Raw genomic sequence first — 25,770 nt, 5'->3', positions numbered from 1 at the left:
TGCACTTAGCATCCTCTGTTTCCCCCTTACAAGCAAGTGAGGAGTGACATGATACTGTACAAGAGTCTGGACAGCATATAACATTTCAAAGCAATTTCCTAATTGTTTCCAGGCCAAGGTCGATAGCCTATATGGGAGCAATCCTTTTCTCTCTAACTTTTTCATCTACAGATTGGAAAACATTAAAGTGTTAAGTAAACTTGACCCAGGCAGGCTAATTCATTGGGAAATAGATGGGGTTCATACATTCTGTGCCATATCAGTGACAGCCAGGCTGTAAATTTCATAGCTTGGATGGTCACCATATGTCAGTGTCTATAGATATAAAATGGCTTTTGTACAAGGGAGTCGCTGGGCATTTGTTGTTTGTGAAGAGTGCCTGTTAACTCGGCCAAAGCCGATAACCTGAAGAGGCAATTAGATACTTCTGATTCGGGCATTTACCAATCCAAATTGTGTGGCTTAAACATGCAGGTCTTTCATAGTCTAATAGTTTTTTCTCTTCACAAAATGACATTCCACAAGAGCTATATTGTTTATAACAGGAACACGACATAAATGATTAAACAACAAAAAGAAATAAGTACATGTAGCGGCACAGAAGATGGATGGATGGATGGATGGATGGATGGATGGATGGATGGATGGATGGATGGATGGATAAGTACATGTCTAAATGCACAAAGTAAGGTTAATCAACTCAAACAACTTATCATCCAAATGATTGATATTTTGGTATTTATAAGTCCAAACAACATTTTTATGTAGTCAGTATGTCTTCATGCCGAGATTACTAATTTTGCAAGACTAGCTAGGAGCAGTGTTTCCTGTTCGCCCTCGCTCATTAAAACACATTATAATGTGACTGTCTGAGTGTAGCTTGTCTGTACAAATCCATACAGTAGGTGGCGGTATGACGAAGCAGGAGGAATCAGTGTTGCCAACTTAGGCCCCGTCCACACGGAAACGTTCCTGGGATTTTTTTCTGGCGGATTGAAAAAATTCGCATCCACACTGTGCCGGATTAGTAAATAGTTGTATCCAGATGGGAACGGATCACTGGGTGAAAACGCTGTAATACACAAGACACACCTACATGTGGTGCTGTAAACAGACAGGCAGACGGAACCACATGACACACCAAACTATAGAAGAAGAACGCATCGTCTTCCGCTTTGCGAGGCTTTTCTAGACTTACAATGAACTGGAATTACTTCTGCGAGTCATTTTGGACTACATGACTAAATATCAGGAGAATGTCGGCTGGGGCCAAATCAAAATATTCAGATATTATGCTGGGTTGTCGTCGAAGCTCACTACTGGTCAAGTGACGGCGACGGGGGTGGCGACGGGTCGGTGACGTCATCGTTTTCATAAAACAGCAGATTGCTTGTCTACATGGAAATGACAAGCTGGCGTTGTCAGATTTTGCCACTCTTGAAGCTGTTTTCAAAAAATACCATTTCACTGCACCCAGAATGCCATTTCTGTGTGGATGAAAGGCTGAAATGATAAAATACTGTGCCTGAAAACATTTCTGTGTGGATAGCCTCTCAGCAACTTTAGCGAGTATTCAAAACTCCTCTAGACCAGTGGTCCCCAACCTTTTTTGACCCACGGACCGGCTTGTGTTCCCACAAATCTCCCACGGACCGGGGGGAGGTTTGTACATTATAGCGATCTAATTTATCTTATTTATAATGTATTGTGTAAAGCTAAGACATGAATAACATCAAATTAAAAGCACAAAATGAATGCCGACCCACCATCCACCAGTTCGAGCCTCAAGGTTTTCCAGAGAGATTATTACATCGCTGTTTGACGTGTGTGGTAAAAGGCAGTGCGCTAGCATGAATTAACTTGAGACAAATGTGCACATTAGCACTCAATAAGTCATCAAAACTTACCTTTATGCATTCCCACATAGTATCAGCATTTGACACCAAATATGAGGTGAAAGAAAAATGGTAAAAATACAGTAGTAGTCTATCTGTGGGGCATGAGATAAAGTTAGCACATGCACAATGGACATGCGTCAAGTGAGACGGATTTAACAGAGAGAATCCGGCCACTTTTCAAAATAAAACACACAAAAAAATGAAATAAGGGAAATGATTTTTTCCTTCTGTGCGGCCCGGTACCAAATGACCTAGGGGTTGGGGACCACTGCTCTAGATAATCTCAAAATAGCAATTAGTGTCAAATCTAACGCCCTTTTCAGTCTTATTGGAGAGTTTTGGAGGTGCTGTGGTGGGCCCCCACCCCACCTAAAAGCTCTCACACGCACCTCGTTCGTGACATTAAATGACAAAAAAAAAGCCACAGAAGAAGGTTCATTTGTAGTTCTAAACATATTTGTTTTGCTTTTCATGTTTTTTACTCACTGTGTCTCTCTCACAACATCATTCCGCTCTCCTACAGCGTGCAATACAATTGCCTGCACATGCGTCATGCATCATAGCCAATTATGCAATCATGTCAACTAGGCGCCACTGTGAGTATCAACACTTTACGCAAAACATGTGATACTGTAGCAGATGTTATAACACTTGGCAAAGAAATTTACACACTTGTATGTGCCCCTTTGGTGAGACGAGAATTTGGAAATGAAAGCATCTTGGTAATTAACAACAGTTTTCTTTTTTTTTTTGCGCTGAACGCCTAGTCTTGCATGGATTTGACTTGGGAGCTGTGCAGACCTGAGACGTTAAATGACTGTAAGGATATTGAGTCCACATAAATTTAACCACCTTCATATACATGAGCAATAGCTCGGAGACAAATGATTGTCAATTATTTCAATTCGTAAAAACTTCCAACAATGTTTTATTGACTTGAATACACAAAGAAAAACGAGGGTGGAATCAATCCAAATACAAGGCTTGTGGACTTGGTTTTGAAATTTATTTGTACAGTAAAGGAGTGGAATAGTATCCAGTAATATATGAATATAAATGATCTTATATATACTGTAAAAGCTCTTTACACTCTAACTGAATGCACCTCAAAACTCAAGGTCCTATATGCAATGATGAGGTAGACAATTAATAATGGTACTTTCCACCCTCTGCAAAAAAAAAAACAAAAAAAAAATTGAATACACCTTAAATTACTCTTATTAATGTAAGAAATATATGATTATCATGAAACTGTACATCACAAATAATAAAATAATTATGTAATAGAATATAATTATACCAATTTGAGTGCATTTTGTATATGTACAAAGAAATGCAGTTCTCTCATTTCTTCATTCGGAGCACTTTGTAAAGTTATCGACTATACAAAATATTTACAGCTCAAAAATAATGAACAGCAGTGCATTCAAAGCTAATGTGCATTTAAATATCGCCTCTTTTGCGAGTCTCTTGTTTTACATTTTCCTCATCGGAGCAGACAAACTGGCTGCATCTCCTTGGCGCAGCTATTTGCGGAAGTGCATTTCGTAAAGATGCAGACTTTTGAGCAAAAGAATTCAAAAATAAGTTTGCCTGACTTGTGTGTGCTTTTTAAAACATCATCGTACTAAAACAGAGGACCCACAAGTCTGGTTTTGTGTCCACAAAAGCACACGAAGACCTTCACACAGCATCTCCTGACTGGTCTGCAGTGAGGCAAAAATCTCTTGAAGGCATTATCTGCTCTACTGTGTGTGTTTGTGTGTGAGTGAGTGTGTGCATGCATGCTTGTGTGTGTGTGTGTGTGTGTGTGTGTGTGACATTCTCTCCCCTTTCCTTTCTTCTTCGTTTTTTGCAAAAAATGCACTTGCACGGGCATTTAATGACTTCAGTGGGACAGAGGCAATTACGGGCTGCATGCACAGACCCAAACGAGTTCGCCTTACAGACAAGATTGCACGACAAGAGCTTGCAAGTCCAAACGCTGACGGGCAAAAAGCCTCTGTCCTCTATAGCCACGGCACGAACAGGTGCACAGTGGCACCCAATGGGCTTCCATCACACAATGGACAGTCTGGGAAACAAGGGCCTGTTTGATGACTTGTTGCATGATTGGGAAATAACACTTTAAGGCGGAAAGTGTGCATTTTCATGAGCAGTGAGTCGGAATAAATAGCAAATATCGCCTCTTGCGTGCGTCCCATGTGGATGTCATTCAGGTGAGGGTCTCCTCAACCCATCCAGACATATCATTGCTTTTTAAGTCTTTCAAAAAGCTGTATTTTGTGTCCGCTACCTGCACCCACACTGCTCCACCACCATGTCCTCATACTGTTTGTACACAACATTGTTGCCTGAGTCTATGTACAGGATGCTGATGGGGCTGAGTTTTGTTGGGACGCAGCAGCTAGGTGGTGTGCTGTTGGGGTCCATGGAGTTCATGAGAGTCTGTATGATGGCGTGGTTGGTGGGCTCCAGATGGGATCGGAGTGGGAAGTCGCACACCCCTTCACAGTGGTATGCCTCATAGTCTAGGGGTGCGATGATCCAGTCGTCCCAACCTAGCTCTTTAAAATTCACGTGTAACGCCTTTTTGCTGCACCTGGATTTGGATTTCTTGCCATGTCTCTTCCCATGACGATTGTTCAGGGCTGTCCTCCTCCTCCGCCTTGGCCCGTCTCCTCTAACCCCCCTTAGATGGACCCCTTCCTCCGCTGCCTCCTCCTCTGAAGCCCTCACCACCTCTATCTCCTTGATAGACCTCCGCGACTTGATCTTCTCTTTCATCTCGTTGAACAGGTTTTCCCTCTTTTTGGATCGGGTGTAGGCCACCAGAATGGCTTTCTCCTGCTGGGATCGCCCACTCCTGTCCAGTCCCAGCACCCTGAGGTCCACCTCGCCATCAGAATTCCTAAGAGCGACTCTGAGCTGGAAGCAGAGCTGGTTCCCTTGATGTTCATGATGATAATGATGTTGTTGATGAGATTTCAACATCTGCCACACGTCCAGAACCTCCCACCCGGACTTGGTGGAGTCCACAGGATCCAGGATTATGGAGTCCAGCAGCGTGTCCGAGCTGCACGGGTAGAGCTGGATGTGATAGAGGCCTGTCGTCTGCAAGTCACCCGACGCTCTCCTAAATATCCTTAATTCGGCCCCGACCAGCTCCTCTTTGTCTGAAAGGGTTGAGACATCAAACAGATACTTTTGTCTTCGCAGAGTAGAGTGCAAAAGATCGTCTGCAAGGATAAAAGAAGAAAATAATTGCAGTCAGATTCACTTAGGGTGTACAGTGTTCAGGATGGGAGGGAGGCGGGGGGATTCACATTCTCCCACAGAGGCCTTCTCTCTCCCCCTCTCTTCCCCCCCCCCCAAACACCAACCAAAAACCAGCCTGAAACAGATAATTGCCTAATTGTACCCATTTAGTGCTAAAATACAGCCTCAGACTCAACTGTGAATTAACATTTACTTTACATGTATTTGATTTGAATGTGCTCTTTCAGTGTCTAATCAAGAAAAGTGGTTTGCAATTCTTAAAATGTAGTTTTATGGGTTTTTACAGTTCCAGACCAATATTAGAAAAGTGTTCATGTGTGGGACCCAAACCTGATAGAACACATTGAGACACACAACATATTGAGGAAAAGGCCTATTGTCGAGTGCGTGATGATCAGTAAAATGTATTGCCATCCAGATCTTAAATTTAGGGGAAAGGCCGCACACCTGCTTAAAAACTGTTGGTCCTTCACGCCTTTTCATTTCATTTCCAGCAAATTTGTCACGCATGACCTGTTTAAAATGATGCTGAGATACAAAGCACACAGTGTTCGAGCTGCTTGCAGGAAGCATCTAATCTTGATCGTTACACTCGTTTGTTTTCTTGCATTTTCCTGCCCATCGTCCATTACTCTTTTTTTCCCCCAATAATTCAATTAGAGCTATCTTAATGCCCCATGCTTTCAAGTGAAAGTCCACGTCCTTTATTGTGGTTCCGTTTTACTTTATGATGGATTATGTATAAGAATGTTTCATTGCAGCTTTAGAGATTCTTAATTTTGTGTGATATTGTGACCATTTGCATGTATTCTTCATGTGTTTGAAGAAGTATTGTCAAGTTTATGATTCTAAAAAGGTCGGCACTGCGTGCCAGGCATAATGACCTTAGGGTGTCATATTTGCTCATACACACACACACACACACACACACGTATATACTATATACGCACTCAAATGAATACACAATCAATGCATTATTCTCTCTGCAGGAGCAGCAGGGGGCCTGCATATATTTCATCAACAATGTGTAGGAAGCACAAAAAGAGTGTGCAACAAATAGCATACAATATAACATCAACTTTCAGACGTGTAATTACATCTGTAGAACTTTCATAAAAATTGAGAAGGAAACGACAGGTGTTTTCTTTTTCTGGGGAGATTTTACATTTTAAAATAAGGTAACGTAATTTCCTAATAATTCCAAATGGCAATGCTTTGTCCTCGCTTATATTTTCACAATAGCCTAAAATGTCCTTGTTGCTTTCGAGTAAACACTTCCCTCGGCTGATCAGCACAAACATGCGAGTTCTTTGTAAAAAATCAAACAGACAAGCCCGCGTGTACTCGTTCACGTGATTTGTGCAATATATTCTAAATATATTATTTGATTCTCCTTGTCAGTTTCCCTCCGTGAACCCTGCCGAGTGAAACCGTAAAAAACAGATTGAAACCTTGTGCTCATTTTTGTTACTTTGCGCGTCTGGTCTGCATTACGTTTCTTTTCTACCTTTTTTTTTTTTTTTACAAGAACTTAAAACAAGATCGAATACAAGTTCACCAAATAATTAACAGTCCGAATTCCCATCCTCCTCATTAAAACACTTCCCCTCTTATATTTCATTCCATGTTGCCAACGACAACATTCCCCTTAAAATGCGCCTGCACGGATTGGGTGCACCGCCTGTTGAAATTACTGACATATTCGTGTTGACAGACAAGAATGTGCCAGGTTTTCTGAATATCGTGATTCCGTTAAATATATTTTTGTGTGTATTTCAACAAATGCAAAACGCATTTTGCAATATTTTTTAATTTCTCTTGGAGATGAGTGAAGTATCTGTCGAGCTATCTGTCTACGAGTTTTTTTATGAGCTGAAGTTTGGGACTAATATTATTTGGAAAAAATGGGAAATATGATGTGGTAGTTGTGCATAATGCTTCTACAGGATTAATTTTAATATAGTTGACAATTAAGAGGAGCATATATATATATATATATACATATATATACATATATTGAGAGAGATATAGTCGTGCGTAAATATGAATGAGAGTATGTTATTGTGTGTTTTGTGTATTTGCGTCCTTGTTTTGTGTTTTAAATACCGGTGAGTGTAACGCTGAAGGTTAATGCACCGCCAAAATCATTTTCTGTACTTAATGTGGAGGTACCACAGCACAAAACTGCAAAATACTTCACAGCAAAGTAAGTGTTTCCACTTTTCCTCGTCGTTTATTTGGTGATGTGCCATCATGGCCTTGAATGGTCATTATGGGAGAATAGTTTGATATGTTATGACATGAACACTCAATTAGATCACTGAGTTCAAATACTCCAATCAGCCGTTCGATGCCAAGCGGCTCTCAGAGGGTCCAGCTCGGGGTCAGAGCCACTGACACATCAGATCACAATCACACGAGAAAGTGCGGCCTTTTTTCCTCCTATCAAGAAGCAGACACACGAGCGAGTTTTGTGTCTTCACACTAGAGCTGCAATGCTCGCTGTCGTTTAGTTTGGATTTGACTGGAGGGAAAAACAATGTCCCTTGTAAAAACAAACTGCAAATTGCATAGTAATAACACGCCGCAGAGAGAGTGAATAAATGTGTATTTAATTGCATTATGGCATGAGAGTGGCTCCGGCTCTCTGCTTCCACACATATTAAATGGCCCAAACACCTGCTTCTCTCGCTGAGATCAGGTTGGCTGCACAATACTTGGAAATGTGCACAACCAACTCATGCCAATTTTGGGCTTTTTGTGTTTCCTCTGTTCGCGTTTTTTTTCCCAAGCCAGCACTCACACTGATTTACAACCTTCTTTTTAGCGAGTGCCTCAATTTGTGTTTTACGGTGCTCTCACCCAGAGGTTAAATTTAATCTTAGTCAATTCTGAGAGGAAATCGCGTTTTGTGAACGTGTGGGGAAAAATAGCCACCAAAAAAACATGCGCAAATGTACAATTTTTGGATAATATGGCATCACTGTGCCCCCAAACCAACCTGTTCCTCTGTCCACGAAACTTGTTATGGTGTTGGCAGATTTAGAGGAGCGGAAAAAGCTGGCGTTTAGTCCCAGTTTCTCTGCAGCCGAGTAGGTCCTGTAAATGGACAGCATGTACTCATGCGGCACGATGTCGTCCTTATGGTCTTCTTTGTGATGGCTCATCATGTGACGGGAAGACGCGAAGATGTCTTTTAGGAGTTTGATTGACCTTTGTCCGGCCTGATGAGGGAGTCTCGCTCCCCTGTTCCTCCTCGGAGCAGAAGGAGAGATGATAGCAGCTGACTGGAAACATGGTATATTCCAAAGGAAAAAAAGCAGCAGGCCTACGTAAAGCGTGACAACTCGAGATGCAAACATGGCTGGAGGGTGACTTTTTTCTTTCCCTGGATGGAGGGGTCCGCCTGAGCCGGAGATGGTGTGCGCGTCAGGGTGTGAGAGCTGCTACTTTTGCGCCCTCAAGAAGTGCGTTTTGCGCTCTGGACTCCACACCGCAGCAGAGACTGTTAGGCCGAGAGGAACACGCCCACACGGTCGCCCGGTGCTTCCCAATTTCATGACATCCACTTGCCAAAAAGGCCAGAGAGACTCAGGAATCCATGTGGGAAAGGTTTTTTGTTGTGGTTTCGCAAGACATGTATTTGCTGCCCCTCTTATAGATGTTGAAATATGAACAAACACGTGCGTAAAATCAAACCGTATATCAAAACACATGCCGTTAGCATGAAACAAATTCTATTTTGAATAAAGTTTTAAAATGAGATTATGACTCTTCTGTAGTGGCAAAATATTTTTGTCAGGTTTGCAAAGTGTGTGTGTGTGGGGGGGGGGTGTTAAAGTTCAATATTTGTATGTAATGCTCTCTATCCCAGTCAAAGGACACATCCGATCAGATTAGATAAGATTTTACGTTCAGATAGTTAAAAACATACTTGGTGATCATAAAGCTGTGTCAAAAATAACCACTATTGATGATGCAACCAGGGTTTGCGTGCCCTTTACTTTTGGTAGGTAGCATGGCATCTGGATTTTTATTTATTTTGATTTTTGTAAGTAATTGAGCTCGTTATTAAAAACATGACTCAAATTACTCGTTAACTGAAGACACACGAGCGAACGTGACAGCAAAAGCGGTCATCTTGGCGTGACAGCAAAGTCTTCAAAATGGCTTTGACGACCTCTAGTGTTCATTTTATACAATTGCCTTGCACGCGACTGTATTTGCAGTCACGGAAAAATGATTAGACCACTCCAGTTTCTTGTTAATTTTAATGCCTGGTACCAAAGGGGGTACATTTGTCCGGGCCAATATAATGATGAAAACAAAAGAAAAGCTCATGAGAGTTTCATTTAAGAGCTGATATCTATCCATTGCTTGCATTGCATGCTTGCTGCTCCCTCCTTTAATGACTCTGTTCTTTGTGTGACTATTTTTTAAGAGATTTTAACCTTTTTTCAGTCTCACGCCTCTGAATCTGGAGACCTATTAAAAATGGTGACACATCAGGCAGTGAATAAACATTTTAAAGACAAAATATCATGAATGTAAGTGTCAACATGTGAATCATATGGTGTGATTGATTCAAGTTTCATGTTCCTGTAATTGGAGACTAAATTGCCCAGTGGTGTGAATCTGAGTACGAATGGTTGTTTGCGTGACCAGTCCATGGTGTACCCCACCTCGCTCACAAATTCAGCTGGGGTAGACTCCATCTGACCCCTGACCCTGAACAGGATAAGTGGCAGAAAGTGAATGACGGAATGCTAAGGGTCACGAGGACAAGATAGTTATGCTAAAACCATTCTCAATGGTGAATGACACTGTCATTGTGTTACATTATTGACAGAGGAGATGCCATTTTGAGCGACTGTAGGCCCACTGCATGTCATTACACATTAGCTCCGGCAGAGGGCATCAGCGACAAAAAATGTTTGTTGGCGACATCGAGCATTGACGGACGTGGGATAATTATCGCATTTGTACGATACGATCATTTCACCCATTGTACGATCAATAATTTCAAAATTCACACATTGGACGGTAATTTGACACCTTCAATACATTAGCAAACAAAAACAGGATCATCCTGCACTGCGCCTGATGTTGTGCATTGTCTCGCGTGCCTCTTGACAGCCAGGTGAGGGCGCTGTTCTGCCAAGAACAGTTTTATTCCAACAATGCTGTTAGTTAATTTAAAGGCACAACGGCATCATAAGTAATACTCTACTATACTGTGGTCATGTTTTGCTTTAGCAGATGGTCCCGGGCAAAATGAAATCGGGTATGTGCGGTAATTTTCCTGAAAATACTATAATTTTAATGTTCTGGTATCTCCCATCTGGCAACAGTGGTGACGTCACATTTAACTCGGTTCCACCCAGTATTCAGAACCTCCTGGCGGCCCTGTTAGACTCACAGGGCAAGTGATGAGCGGCCACATAGATACAATTGTTCATTTAGGGGTTGTTTACGACATTACTTGTCAATATACTTGTCGGACCCAACTGATAATGAAATGTCAATGTTCCAGTATGTCGCCGATGTAAATGGCTGGTAATTATTAACAGAAAAAAGGCACGCGCACTGCCCCCACCCCTCTCACTTTCAGCACCATGGAGAGCCATTATGATCACAGCTCCACCTTGGTATTTAAATACAGATCCTCTTGAATATATTTGCATATCTTAAACTTGAAAACACATATCCAACCATCTATTGATCGATGGATTACATCTACTGTAACACATGCTCATCAGTGTCTGCGGCTATACACGATGGTGGGTGAAGAGTTAATGCGTTATGTAACACCCTGAGGATGGTCGTCATCAGTGCATGCACTGTCAGTGGTCTGGACTCTTGTTTTATGGTGTGTGTGAGTCTAGCTCTCCTGTGGAGAACATCCGAACAGCAGAGCACGGGCAGATAGAGCTTTTGTGCTGCGCCGACCATTCTTCCGAGGAGAAATCTCTGCAAAACATCCAGGCAAGCCCTTTTTTATTGTTATTTTTGTCTTTTGTAATGTTATTGTTGTTGTTGATTATGACGAATGATCATGCGAAAATGAAATATGCGTGCATGTCAAATACATTTGGCCACGTTAGATTTAAAGTTGGGTGTTTACACTTACTGTACTGTATATCCTGTATGGTTGACGTTTCTCAGGACAAGGAAAAACATCCTTTTGTTTTTGTTTTTTTATGTTGGGGGCACCAAATGAAACAAAACAACGCCCAAATGTGACAGCTACAGCAGCAAATAATTGAATTAGCTGTACTGTTTGTAATGATATGAATGCTTATAGTCTAGATAGATACCGTACATAGATGCTGTAGGTAGCAATGACTCAGTCAAATGCGTCCGTCTGACATCATGATGCGATGATGCCATCTGTTTAAAGGTTGTAAGGAACAAGTTTTCATATGAGGAAGAAAAGAGGGACATTTTTCAACTACAACTTTCAATTGCATGCGCCTTAATATCGTACAGAATGGAGGTCAATTGAGGCTCCCCAGGAAAACATCATCATACAGTATAAAAGCTGTTGCCAACAGACAAATTCAAACAGCATCAGGTGCATGGACACATGAGACTGCATTACTGTATGGCGTGAAGGGGTAAACGGACTGCTCCATTTGTAGATCATCATTAGAAAGCAGTTGGAGTGGAGCTGGAGAGGATTAATGTAACTTAATATCTATGCTGCTTTCAAACGCAGAGCATCTGCTTCAGTGAGATGGCTGGAGTGGAAGCTTAAAGACGTGTTTACGTGTCATGCAAACATTTTCTGAGCATGCGTACTGTATATCCCACTGCTTATGTTGACATGTTAAATCAGTGTTAACTGTAGGAAACATGTGCACAAGGAATTTTGATGCAGTTTACTACTAAGATGTGGCTTGCCTTATAACCAATAAATGTTGTTTATCATCTTTAGAGGTAACAGTAATGGAGGACAGTGAGACACATGGCTATTTATCTGTATCACGTGCACTTTGTTTGGGCAGTTGAGACTGTGTGAATGTGCTTGCCATCATCTCGTTCACAGCCTGAGACAACCATGCAACACATACATTAGTTTGATGTATTTTTGTCTGTTAGAGTGCAGGGCATCACGGCTTCATTAATAAACCAGCTTGCCATTAACCAATATTAGAGATATCATGAGTAATTCATTGTACTTGGATAAATAAATCCAATGAATCCCCCGCACATTTAAAATTCCAAAAATTTGCAGATTTTTTTGGTAATTTTTTTTCTCCAAAAATAGTCTGTTTTTTTCCGCAGAACACACATCTGATTTAGGTTGCTAACAATTTATAAAAGCCCACAATTTTTACGTTTATGTCTTCATTGACAATGTTTTTTTCATCAAGCATTGATATTTCACGCTTTGTTCAGCAGTTCTTGAACGCACTATAGATGCAAACGTGAAAGTTATATAGAACTTCGACATTGTGACGGCAATTCCAACATGGATCAGCTTACATTATCATTCGTTAGTGGTGAGTGTTTAAAATGTGTTTAATAAGTGTGTAAGGCATATTGAAGAGAGACATGGGGGAGGTTCTGGAGCTGATTCTAATCTAATAATTAAAACTGTCACTTTTATTGCAAATGTTGATCCAAAACCAAAGAAGAACATCAACGTCAAGCTGGAAAAGGTTTTGGAGGGGGAAGCAGAGCGAGCTGTGTCAAAAATAAACATTTTTAAGAGCATCTCAGTTACAGTAATCCCCCGTTCCAGGCCTGACCATCATAAGCGAATTTCCGCAAATTAAGATTCTTTATTTATAAATCAAATATTTTCGTACTTTGAGCATAGAAAACTTGTTTATGACCTTCTCAATGCGATTTCAACATAATTAGAGTCGTCTAGACATGAAATGACAACACTGTAGTCACCTTCACACTCGTATTGCCCAATATAGTAGACATAATAACAGAAAATCAGCCATTTAAGACATAAATAAGACTCATACTCGTGTGTGTTGCCAGGGGAGATGAGTGGGTAGTGGACAGGAAGTAATGTCTGGGGTTCAGAGTTGAGTTTTAGCTTGCTGCGGGTGACTGACGCAACAGTAGCCTGTGTTATTATTATGCTGATTATTATTATGATTATTATGTTATTAATATAATGCCTGTTGTGAGATCATTCAAGCCTGCAATACAGGCTTGTTGTTGACCATTACAATAACATTACTGACACCAGTGACCAGTGTAAAATACCACATATCACAATTTGAAAGCATCTTCTGAATGCCTTATATTTGTATTATAGTTCATTTAGCAATTTTTAGGATTGAAATGCTTAATTTAGGCAAAAAATACCAACATTTGCCTAAATATGCATAATTTTTACAAATAATAGACCATATTCAACCACAAAACAGTATAATTTATCAATTTATTTGTGAAAAAAACGTGACAGAGTGAAGCGGGACCACTGTACTTTTTGTGGTCCCACAAAATAGGGGGTTCTGCACCGTGTATTTTTTGTGTACAATCAAAAATGCCTTAGAATGCTCAGCCAGATAACACCAGCTAACTAAACCGAGTAACCCGGTAACACCCACGCACATCTCTACAGTATGTATAAAGGGTCTCAGGATGAGCTGCAGAAGTTGCCACACTGTTCACATTTGCACATCACTGCTCCCTTCTCTAAAATTCTCCCTTTGTTGCTAAGACTGTTGCTAGGGCACGGGGGTGGAAGCGTTTCCCTGCTTGATGCTTAATATAATTCTGATGTGCCAATTCACTAGACAGCCACACATGCACCATGGTACTGTGGCTGTAGTGCACGAGGATGTCGAATCTAAAATAAAAATAGGTAGCGGAGGCCACCTAGATAATGTTTCCATTTTAGAATCTGAGAAGATGGGTTTGAGTTTTATTCCCACAGTGTGCAGTTCTATTTTTGTCATCCTTTGTGGTGTGAAGAAAGAGGATCTTACAAAAGCTTTTCATACAAGGTGTCTGACTTGCATTAGGCCATTGAGTGGTGATGCAGTACATCCGTGCATATTATTAGAATATCATTGAATGTATATTGGTGCAGAGAACACAGACATTTGGAATGAAGAAAAGATGAGTCCAAGCAGCACAAACACCTTGGGGGTCGATAAAAAAAAAAAAAAAGTACATCACATCTGCACTTACGCAACAGACCCATTAAGCTGCGGAGAGGCAGAGCAGCAGTGACGTGATTATGTGAATTTTATTCAAGCATGAAAGGAAATTCTGCATTATTTAGCTTTAAAGCATTCATAAAAAATGTTTGTTCCTTGTTTCTTGTCCTTGTTTATGTCCTCCCGCGGGTATGAAGGGAGTTCATGTAATTTGGTCTTACATAATAAGATAAGTGTGGGTCGTCTTACATGCAGGTTAGTTTAATTGCAGACTCAAATTAACAATGGGTATGAATTTAAATGTGAATTGTTATTTTTCAGTATACACATTAGAATTTATTGTTGGAGAGTGCAGGGTATCCTCCACCTCATACCCAAAGTCAGCTCCGGCTCACATCTAACACTAAGCAAAATAAGCAATAGCAAATTAGTGAATTAATAAGAACAAACTTATCACACAGTGGAATGGAAAACTGAAAATAAACACATCTACAGGCCAAAAAAAGAACAGCATTCAAAAATCTATGTCAGAATTTCCTATGTTTATATGAATATTTACTATTGTGTTGATTGTTCTGTATGGACATACGAGTAAGAAACTACAACAAAGTTCAGCACAAAGAAGGGAAGCATATAAAAGAGCATTTCAGGGGACAACAGTGACATTGTCCTGATCCCGTCATTGTTTGGACGCATACTGAAAGTCATCACTTCAGCTGAAACTGTCACAGAATTGTGACACCAACTTGTCAGCCAATCACCTACTATTCTTCCAACCCTTGCTTACCTAGCCTATTGAGTGCAGAGCCTTCATAAACCAGGGGTGTCCAAACTTTTTCCACCCAGGGCCACATGAAAAATGAAAAGATACAAGAGCCACTTTGGTATTTTGTAAACCAACACACGTAGATATGCTCCGAAGTTGTACTGTATATACTTCAAGAAAAAACTGCATCTCAGCTTTCTGATATACAGGCGTAGCATATTATTAAGCATATTATTAGTATGAACTTCCGTTATTGCTCTTTTTTTCCCAATTTCGGTGTTTTTTTTTTTTTAATTTTCCAAATATTGCAACTTTCTTCTTCAATAATCTCCTTAAATTGTATTCTTGTAATATTTTGAGTCTATTGCCATATTATTTAGACTTCATTCCCATATTATACATTTTTCCCCAACCCAATTTTCCAAAAATTGCTACTTTATTTTGTTCATTTTTCATAATATCATCACTTTTTTTTCTTTAATATTTCAACTCTAAGCTATTAAAATGACATTATTTTACCTCAGTTTATTGCATCTTTTTTGTCATTAGAATAACATTTTTTTCTCTTAATATTTTGACTTTATTCTTCTTTAGAAAATTACAGCCGTTTTTTTCAATTATGCTGGGGGGTTTTTTCAGATATTTAAACTTTCTTCTTGTAAATTTTCTTCTCATAATTATAACTTTAATCTCATATTATGGTTTTATTCTCATAACATCATAACTTTTTCCGCAACCTAATTTCCAAAAATCTCAACTTTATTCATTGTTTTGTTTCTTTTTCATCATATTACAACTTTGAAAAAAATAACGTCATTCTTTAATATTTCAACTACATGGTACTATAAGGATGTTATTTTTCCTCATAGTATTATAACGTTAATCTCGTAAAATGCAAAATTTTCGCGTTAGATCACAGCTCTTTTCTCTTAATATTTTGACTTAGTTCTTGGAAAATTACTGCTGATATTTCCTTTTTTAAAATTTTCCTTTTACATTATATTTTTTGAATGTGCTGCAGGCCAAAAAAAGAACAGCTCAAATGTCACTCCAGTACTAAACCACAATAATAGAAGCTTTTAAATGTGAATTTGGACCTTCAAAAGCCTAAAACCATTTTTATAAGGCCCTAAAATGAAAGTGTGTTGATTACAGTTGGCACTCTACTTGCTGTGCCATCTGTACCAGGCTGTGTGTGTGTGTGTGTGCGTGTGATTTAGTGGCACGACCGAAAGAGGGTCTTTGTTCTCTGTTTAAATGTTTAACGGACAAAATGGAGCCACAGGATTTTTTCTTTTTGTGTGGTTCATCCAAACTTATCTTTATTTTTGTGTTTTCTCAGTGAAACATGGGGCCGTTCCAAGAGTACGAGGTCAGTCCTGATTACTGCACAATTCAGCATGCTAAATGCTGTACACCTGTACACTTCTCCAACATGTTGACTTATGATGTAGTAAGAAAACAATCATTTATTTTGTGTCAGAACACATTTGACCATGCACCAATGTAGCAACATGCAGCATGTTCTCCTGGACAGGAAAAGAAGTCCCCTGAGAAAGGCAGCCCTCGCAGTCGCATCCCACGTTTGGTCCTCCATCCCTTTCAGCCTAAGGGCAAAGGGTCACCTCTTTCTGACTCCCCTTTCTCAGAGGAGGAGGGAAAAGAGTGTGATGTCAGCTCAGATCACTCCAAGAGGACAAACAGCACCAACAGTTTTTACTCAGGTAAGAAGGGAAGGATTTGACTGTGATTTTAGGCAATTTAGTGCTTCAACCTTTTATGAAAAAAAAGACTGAAAATGCAAAAAAACCTTCTTGTTATAACATAATCAGTATTATACAGCATCATCATTCATTTAACAATCCAGAACAATCCAGATCATTTATTTATGTATGTATCATGTTGGCCTCCTTGGCAGAGTGAGGCCAGCTTGTGCACGTGTACATGTGTGTGCACGCGTGTGTGTGTTTGCGCAAGATCATTTCTTGCATGTCTGTCCCGTGTTGCCCGTTCTTGGTTATTATTGTCTGTGTGCCTATCTACAATATAGATGACACCGGCTGCCCCACTAGTCAGTCTGTGTCCCCCTTCAAAACCCCGTCAGGCTCAGAGCAGAGTGCCCACAGCTCGCCAACACTCCCCGAGCGCAAGACCAAAGTGAAGAGGGTGCGGGTGATGGCAGAGGGAAGTTGTGAACCACGAAGTGCACCGAGGCGCAAGAAGGAACTCAGGCCTGCCATGAAAGCCAGAGGTAAAAAAAAAAACAAAACAAGAGCCGGCCCTACCCAAAGTGGTACGCCAGGCAAGATTTGTATATGGCACCCCCATTCATCATTAAACTCCATATGCTTACAAAAGAAATTGGATGGCATTGTTTTTTATCTGTATGTTGTAAAATAAGATGTCACCCAAATTGAATGACTAACAAATTACAAATAAATACAAAAACACAGAAACACAATATAAATACCCACAAAATAAACATCCCCAGATTATGTGAGGGGGCTGCACGGTGGAGATCAGGCAGTTCTGGGTTCGAATCTCTGCGTGGAGTACATTCCAAAAAAATATGCATACACGCAAAGTCAGCTGGGATAGGCTCCAGCATACCCCCGCCACCCTAAAGAGGACAAGTAGCATAGAAAATGGATGGATGGATAAATATGTGAGTAAATAATAATAGTAATAAATTAGAAATACAACAGTCAACATCAAACAATATAAATAACCAACCAGGTTGCACACAATGACTCTCTATATAAGCTACATTTACACAAGGCAATGATTATATACAAGTTTCGTAAAATATCCATCCATCCATTTTATATGCTGCTTATCCTCACTAGGTGTACAGTATACAAAAATCACACTGGGATCGGGGGGACTTATTTTATATATATATATATATATATATTTATTTTTTGTAAAGGATAATAAAATCCCAAAGTCAACAATGGTCATATCTAAAATACGACACATCGACATGTTACACATTCAACAGAACTGTAGGAAAGAGACATAATATTTGTCTGTGGCACTTTAGATAATAAAAACACTCCATCCCAGAATTAGACTTGTTTCATCTTAAAAACCTATTCGGACGCAGAACTACTTGACCCTGAAGCAAAATGAGGAGTAAACTGATAGGAGGGAAAAGGTTCAGCAGCTTAGCCAATTAGGCTGATTAGTGGGAGGTTACTTGGCTGAGTGAACGTGTGCACAACTTCAGTAGATTCACCAAGTGGTGTAGCGTGACAAAATTTGGACCTGTTTAGTTTGACACAGTCATCACTGGACACAGTACGATGGTGTTGTTTGACGGCAGGAGATGTCTCTCAGGTTTGCTTTAATGTCTGATATACTAAACCGTGAAATATATTTCTAGCCATCTGATTTAACGTGATATGATGACTATAGTTTAATTATGTGAATGTTTTTGTTTCACGCGCACGTTCGTCTTGCAGATGGGACAAAATATGTAACTTACCAACTGGCCTTTGACTGACAGTTGACACGATATGATCATTTCTGAGAAGCTTCTGCTCAAACACAGAGAGAGCACTTTTGTCTTGTTGATGAATGAACATTACAGACATTGTTTAGGTGCAACATGCTTAATTATTGTGTTGAATTGCTTCTAGTCACACCAAACACAGATGGCACAGTTGTCATTTCATGCGGTGGTGTCCAAAGTGTGGCACAGGGGCCAATTTTGGCCTGCTGCTCAATATTTATTGGCCTTCTGCGTATTGTAAAACCAAAATCTTCATTATTAATGAATATATTAATTATAAATTATCCGAAATTACACTAATTTGCTTCATCACCAAGGACCTGTTTCGTTCAGATAGCTTAGCATATATTGAATATTTGAATGTGGCCTGATTCTAAGTGGGAATCTCCACTTATGGACTCTATAAGGCACATCTGCACAGTCTAAAGGGATCTGATAGAAGAGTATTGATACAGCTAGTTTTGGATTACCTTATATTAGATTGTGTGAGAGTACCCATTGTTGTAGCTATTAAGCGGCACTGTGTGGGTCCGTCTGATTAAATGTTAATATTCAATTCCTCCAATGCAGGAAGTGAGGCAGACTTCAGCTCATCCAGCAGTACAGGCAGCCTAAAGACCAAGGAGAGCCTGACTTCCAAATCATCAGGAAAGAAGGCTCCCTATCGCAGGTTTGCTGTAATTAATCACTATGCTAGAGTTGTTTGTTAAAAGTAAATAATTTGTTTCACTAATGAAGTCGCAGTACGCACATCCGATCGTTCCCAGTCTTCAAACCAGCAGGAAGCCCTGCCAGCAACCGTGATGCAGATCTCTACGCTCCCTACAGGACTCCACCCAGAGCTGCTTCCTCGACCAACAGCAGCAGCTGCAACTCTAGCCCGACCTCCAGGTACTCCTTTTGTGTATCATACTTATTTATGTATATGATACGTTCTCCGAAAATGCAGAGGTCTATGTAAGGAATGTATATTTTTTAATTGTTAGTCATAGTTGAAATGGGAATTCCAATTGTAATTGGTTGATTGAGGAATAGTGATGATAAAATGAATCTTTGATATCGTTTGGTCTTTTCTCAATTGATAATCTAATCCTGGATGTGGGGTGGAACACAAAAAACAAACACAAATATCATGGTTTTACTGAGTGGCTCCGATATTAACTGTAATTGCATCTTGTGAGATGATTGAAAGCAATGCATTGGAAGTCATTATTGATGTGCTGTTTGCAAAATACACACAATTTCTGTTACACACATAATATCGATCAAGTATAGGAACCATGGAAATCCAATAACGATCATTACCTTTCACGACCGCCGCCGTCACGCTTGTTCATTAGCGTGGGAAGCGGCTTGAATGACTTATGTTTGTTTTTTTTTGTTTTTTTTCCTAACACACACTTGATTTGTGCGTGAGTGTTACAAACACTAGGCTATAGTTATGGGACCAAATTATTCCATGCGAATAAAACGTTAATTATGTATTTATCGAAAAATCATGTGGTGTCCAGCGATCACAGCTGTTATCACTGACATGAATGTGCTAAAATTGATCGACAATCGATAATTTCGACTTTTTTTTTTTTTTAAACCATATTATCATTTGGTTTATTATTATTCAATGATCATTTTGTCATGTCACTTTTGCCAAAATGGCACTCGAGCATCGTGCACCTGAGGCACAGAAGCCGCCTACTAGAACACTCACGAATCGCGGGACGTCACACGTCGCACACCAATCCTCCTCTTGGTGTCAAAAGAACTACACACAGCAACGCAATAGGTGGATAAAACATACAAGATAGTGAGCTAAAATGCAGTGTTGCTGATATCTCCCAGGCAATTCCTACTGTTGGTTTTTCAAATGTTGGCTTTTCAACCGCAGGGTTGCATTTCTTTAGCAATGTAGCGAGCGACACTGTGAATGGGCACCATTTTGCGATGTTTCGTTCAATATTTACTCCGCCGATCAAACCCCTCAGTATCCGTTGACTGTCGGGAAGAAGGCTTTGCTTCACATCCACACTGGAACTGTGGCATTCGACTTAAAAACGATTACTCTTGGGCCTTCATTCATAATCGCGTGTGAGCTAACTGCTCGCACTCCGTGTACGTAGCCCCCGCCTCCACTACTGGGACAAAGGCTAGCTGAGAAGATGCTCGCTCTCGTCTGTGTTCATTTCATGTGGAGCCAGTGAACACAGACACATGCAGAGTGAACCCTCTTGTCATCCAGCCTGTGTACCACAGAGAGACTAACAGATGGAGCAGACACGCATACACGGAAATGTCAATTTATCGAGGACTCATAATTATCGACCTGTTTTTATTATCGTTCGATAAATCGATATATCCATTATGGTGACAGGCCTAATGTTGCGGTGATTAAACGCTGCAAAAAATAAGTTGAGTGCACATCAGCTTTAAATTTTGACTCCCTTGTCAGGTTTTGAGTCGGCAGGTTCAGAGAAGGTGTCGTATATGGTACCGCTTATTGTGATCAGCGTCACCAGGGCACTGAAGCCATCCCATTTACAACAAGAGCTGGGGTTTACCCTTGATTTAACCATAAATCGAGCCATTGACTGTGAACATTCGACTATAGAATTCCCGCTTCCTGTATGAGAAGGACCTACTTTTTGGGGAATGAGATTTGGATTGTATTTCAGCCAATATGAAGGATCAAGTTCATTTCCTCTGTTGCAGCCTGCTGGGATTATTTGTGCTGATTAGGCCGTGGTTGGGATTAATACGATTACAATCATTCAAAAGTCTGGATTTCGAGCCCAGACGATGTGACCTGCAGCTCATAAACAGATTAGAATAAAAGCGCATTGTTTTGAAGGCAGCATGGAATATTAGTTACTGCATTTTCAGATTTGATCACTCGTGGGACCATCGCAATCTCTCTGGTTCCATTTAGGAAATTTATTTTCTTGCTGGCACTGAAGCAAAGCTGAAACTCTGCATACCAAAATGCATATCGATGCGCCACTCATTACATTTTTATATCCGTTATCCTCTCGGTACATTCCACCTTCTTGTGTTGTCTCTATTACTGGCTTGGAAACAGAGCATCGCGTAATTGAGGTTGCTGCGATGTTGTGCAGTTGGAAGAGGGGAGCTTACAGGCTGCTTTGCATGCTGTCCAATTCCGCCCACTCACAATCTGCATAAAAAAAACCAACCTCGTCCTTTAACCATTTCTCTTGGTGCATGAGAGCATGAATCACATACAATGTAGAGTGCATGTGCTTGTCAATGCAATTAGCGTCTAGATGAAGGTTTTACCAATTAATGATTTCCTTGTTTACTAAGCTTGCGTTTAGATTAACCACATTCTGACTTTTTAGTCTTTTTTTTTTTTTTGTCTGCATGCCAGTAATCCTGCGTCAGACAGTAATTCTCGGCTCCAGTGAGCATTTGCTCTGGCAGCGCTCTTTCAGACACACTAATTGCCTTTTTGCTAGAAGTGATTTTAAACATCATTAGTGGTGTATTCTGCCGGTTGGTTCTTTACGGGTAAACTATATAGATTTTTGCCCAACAGGCGAGCAAACTTGGGCCGCTACCACTATTGTGGAGACAACCATGGAATCAAACCCCCAAACCCTGAGCAGTACCTCACCCCACTGCAGCAGAAGGAAGTGGCCATCAGACACTTGAAGACAAAGCTGTTGGAGTCTGAGAACAGGATGCATGACAGGTTGGTTATTTTTAAAGAATAGGTTTCTGGTGGCTGCCCATACCATGAAGCTCTACTCAACTTTTAAATGTGACATTTGAATCTGTTGGGACCGTGGTCTCCTTTCCCCTCAGTGAGTCATTGCTGAGCTGTAGTATAACTGGTTGTTATTGTCGTTATGTCAAGATGACTGGGATCTTTGCAACCACGTCTTAAATAAAGTAACCAACTCTCCTAAAACTTCTCCAGTAACACAAAGTAACTGGGTTTTTGTTGTTTTTTCAGAGAGGCAGAAATTGAGGAGCTCAAGGGCCAGCTTAGCAGAATGAGGGAAGACTGGATTGAAGAGGAGTGTCACAGAGTAGAGGCCCAGCTGTCCCTCAAAGAAGCCCGTAAGGAAATCAAACAGCTGCGCCAGGTGGTGGAGACCATGAAGAGCAGTCTGATGGAAAAGGATAAGGGGATACAGAAGTACTTTATTGACATAAACATCCAAAATCGGAAGCTGGAGTCGCTGTTGCAAAGCATGGAGCTGGCTCAGAGTGGTGCCAACCTGCAAGATGACAACACATTGGACTTGATCTTTGACAGCACTGACAGCGGTCGGAAGAAGCTGATTGGGGAGGGAGAGGGCGTGATGGAGTTGGGAGATCAAGCAGAAGAGGCCATGGCTGATAGTGGGCTGCTAATAAATGATGAGATGGCCAACAGAGCTGACATCTTAGAGCAGGTCTTTATGTCCACTGCGGTGGATTTCAGTCAGGATTCCATTCGCAAAGCAAAACCCGGGCTAGAGTCTGTCCCCGGGGTGTCCACATTATCAGAAAAATCCAATCCACCTCCATCAGCTACTATACAAGATACCAGCTGTATACTTTCACTCTCCCAGGAGAAGACTGAAGATAAAGGGATCCAGACTGACATAACGCCCATGCCTCAAGACCTCCAGGCTCTGCTTTACCAGCTTCTTAAAGACCCAACGTTGTCCATCGCCAACACTCTTTTGGGCTTCCAAAACCTTCCCAGCACCACCACTTTCACCTGTGCACAGCCACCTGTCTTGATGCCTGCCATACCCAACGTGCTGACCCCTGCCCCACTTGACAGCACAGCCACACTTGCCGACACCGGCTTGTGCGGCTCAGATCCTGCACAGAGCACACGGTTCATGGATGAGTTAGATTTTGGTGTGAGCACAGAAAAACATTCTTTGTCACCGGAACTGGGTGTGGTGGGCAAGCAGTATTGGAGCAACAGTTTCCTGGTGGATCTGGTTGCAGTGGCAGCCCCTGTGTTACCCACAGTAGCCTGGCTCTACTCACGACATGGTGTGGATGGAAGCGCTCCAGTCTACAATATTGCTGCACTCATCCGGGGCTGTTGCATTATGGGATTGCACTCTCTCCGTCATGTTGCTCACAGGCCAGTTGTGTAATGCTTCCAACCCACAAGCACACACCTCCCTTTGAATTAGAAGCACTTTTCATGTATTTTTTTCTTATTGTGATCACGTAATGCAGCATTTTGGGGTCCAGCACTGTTACACTGCACTGTATTTACCATCAGTTGATGCGAAATGGTAACATGAAAGGGAATATTTATTCATGGGGGTAATTTATTTCTAGTTTTTCCAATAAGCTGATCATCTTGGTAGATGGTTGCGTTCATTGTTTTGTAATGTTGCCATGTTGTCCTTTGTTAGAGTAAAAGCTCTCGTTCAGATGAGATCTTTTTGGGAGGTGAAAGATTGAATGTCTATTTTTGTTTGACAGGTTTGATATGTCTGAGTTATTGTTCAAAAAGAAACCTTAAACCTTCAGCCAAAGCTTTAATGTAAATTCACCTTTTTTTTTGTGAAGTGTATATTTTTCCTCCCTAGCAAAGGAGCTTTATGTGAACCAATGTATTGCTAGCAGAAAGTTAATAGTTATGTGCCTGAGCTATGTCCAATACAAGTGGTTTACATCAGATGTCTATGTATATTATTAAAGCATGATAACCAGCCAACTGTGTGGACCCTTGACATTTTTGACAGGGTTGTGCTGTGGCAAATGCGTCTCTTATGTAAGATGCTTGTAAAAGTTAGCTCAGACCTTCATTTATTCAAGATGTTCATATTAATTAAGTTGAAAATATCCAACTACAGCCAAACACCATTCCCATGACTTATGTAAAAGCTTTCTCCGTTTGTGTTTTCATGTCCCTTGGGTTAAAAAGCTGACAAGGTGAGGTGCATTAAATCCACTTTACTGAAGCTGTAAAACTGCGGCAAAGGCAAACTGGGTCAGTGCCACTGCAGCTGTGTGTGTGTGTGTGTGTGTGTGTGTGTGTGTGTGTGTGTCGACCCATACTTTTCAGAATCATGATGTAACACCAATCTACTAAATAAAGCAGATCGGCCTAAAGGAACTAACACTATCTCATCATGGTGACGACATTCCACTCTGCCATGTAGTGGCATTTCAAAGTTACATAAGCAAAATCTCTTGGTTCAGAAGGCATCAACAGTTTGACTCATAGGATGCGGTAACATCCCACTTTTGGAGCCGGAGCTAAGTCTTATGATATGTGGTGATATATATTAGTAATATTACCCAGAAGAACACATAACTTCTATAGGTGCCTTTCTGGGATTTTTTTCATGACACAAACATTTCAGTGTCAAGGCTCAACGACTGTTGGGTGACTATATTTTGACTACCAAAACCAGGACACTCAGCCTGACATACTCAAATGATACTAAACGTTTACTCAATATAATTTCAATACATTTATATCATGGCTTCACTCGCATCCATGCATCCATCCATCATGGATGGATGAAAACCAGATGAAAACCAGGATGTTTTCATCATTAATTAAAAAAAAAAAAAACACAGGACAGGACATGAAAGCAGGACATTCTAGGAAAATGACGTTTGCTCACCCTAGTGTATACTGTAACTATGTGCACAGTTTGTGCTCTTTTGACCTGCCTTACCACCATTAGTTTGAAAAATCATATCTGCAAACGACAAAATCCTTTCTCTTTTTTCTGGCATATTCATAATGTGAAACAGTTTTGTTCACTATTTTAGTTCATGGTTAATAGTATTTTTATAGCATCAAATAGCAGCTGTAAAACATTTATAAGAGCTCCAACAAATCACAATTAGGAAGCAATAGCTCCATGGACTCAAAAAAATGTAGTAGGCATTAAATCACATTTATATTCAAACTTTTTCAGCCAACACGAGTAAATGCATCCCTACACAAACTCCAAGCGCAGACGTCCACCAGTATCCACTCTTAAAATGTTGGATTATGCCACAATACGCTGATGACAGTGGCGGAGCTACGTGGTGGCCGTGGCCACCCTTGGTCACTCTCCCGCCACCTGATTGCCACACCCACGACTGGAGGACAATTTTGACACATGCGGCTCTGTGGTGCAGAACATTAGTTTAGCCTAACCGTCGTTTCCGCATGGACGCACTTCACTGCAGCACACAACTTTC

The 25,770-nt window shown here is 40.7% G+C and overlaps 2 protein-coding genes across 3 annotated transcripts; one reads left to right on the top strand and one right to left on the bottom strand.

Annotated features, from left to right (window-relative positions):
* Positions 1-3,011: 3,011 nt before the first annotated feature.
* On the bottom strand, positions 3,012-8,622 carry gdf6a (growth differentiation factor 6a). Its single transcript, XM_054781836.1, has 2 exons — positions 8,179-8,622; positions 3,012-5,137 (listed from the first exon to the last, which is right to left on the bottom strand). Exons 1-2 carry the CDS (start codon positions 8,537-8,539, stop codon positions 4,191-4,193), a joined length of 1,308 nt encoding a protein of 435 aa, XP_054637811.1. The 5' UTR covers positions 8,540-8,622; the 3' UTR covers positions 3,012-4,190.
* A 2,346-nt stretch (positions 8,623-10,968) lies between these two features.
* Positions 10,969-24,280, top strand: sybu (syntabulin (syntaxin-interacting)). Of its 2 annotated transcripts, none has more exons than XM_054782825.1 (8): positions 10,969-11,162; positions 16,417-16,446; positions 16,612-16,798; positions 17,125-17,325; positions 19,159-19,258; positions 19,327-19,479; positions 22,139-22,294; positions 22,559-24,280. In XM_054782825.1, exons 2-8 carry the CDS (start codon positions 16,423-16,425, stop codon positions 23,706-23,708), a joined length of 1,971 nt encoding a protein of 656 aa, XP_054638800.1. In that variant the 5' UTR covers positions 10,969-11,162; positions 16,417-16,422; the 3' UTR covers positions 23,709-24,280. The 2 variants fall into 2 exon arrangements, with proteins under 2 accessions (XP_054638800.1, XP_054638801.1); XM_054782826.1 differs by having other exon boundaries at positions 10,974-11,162; positions 17,179-17,325.
* Positions 24,281-25,770: the final 1,490 nt, after the last annotated feature.

The sequence above is a fragment of the Dunckerocampus dactyliophorus genome, chromosome 7 (genome assembly GCF_027744805.1).
Source record: "Dunckerocampus dactyliophorus isolate RoL2022-P2 chromosome 7, RoL_Ddac_1.1, whole genome shotgun sequence".
Taxonomy (NCBI): domain Eukaryota; kingdom Metazoa; phylum Chordata; class Actinopteri; order Syngnathiformes; family Syngnathidae; genus Dunckerocampus; species Dunckerocampus dactyliophorus.
This window is presented reverse-complemented; position numbering and strand designations above follow the sequence as displayed.

What these genes read in the sequence shown, in the direction of transcription:
- sybu (XM_054782825.1), top strand. Translation starts at nt 16,423, where the DNA reads ATGGGGCCGTTCCAAGAGTACGAG. An exon ending in GCCTGCCATGAAAGCCAGAG is followed by an intron (nt 17,326 to 19,158) that starts GTAAAAAAAAAA and finishes CCTCCAATGCAG; the next exon opens with GAAGTGAGGCAGACTTCAGC. An exon ending in AACTCTAGCCCGACCTCCAG is followed by an intron (nt 19,480 to 22,138) that starts GTACTCCTTTTG and finishes TTTGCCCAACAG; the next exon opens with GCGAGCAAACTTGGGCCGCT.
- gdf6a (XM_054781836.1), bottom strand. Translation starts at nt 8,539, where the DNA reads ATGTTTGCATCTCGAGTTGTCACGCTTTACGTAGGCCTGCTGCTTTTT. An exon ending in TTTCGTGGACAGAGGAACAG is followed by an intron (nt 5,138 to 8,178) that starts GTTGGTTTGGGG and finishes TTATCCTTGCAG; the next exon opens with ACGATCTTTTGCACTCTACT.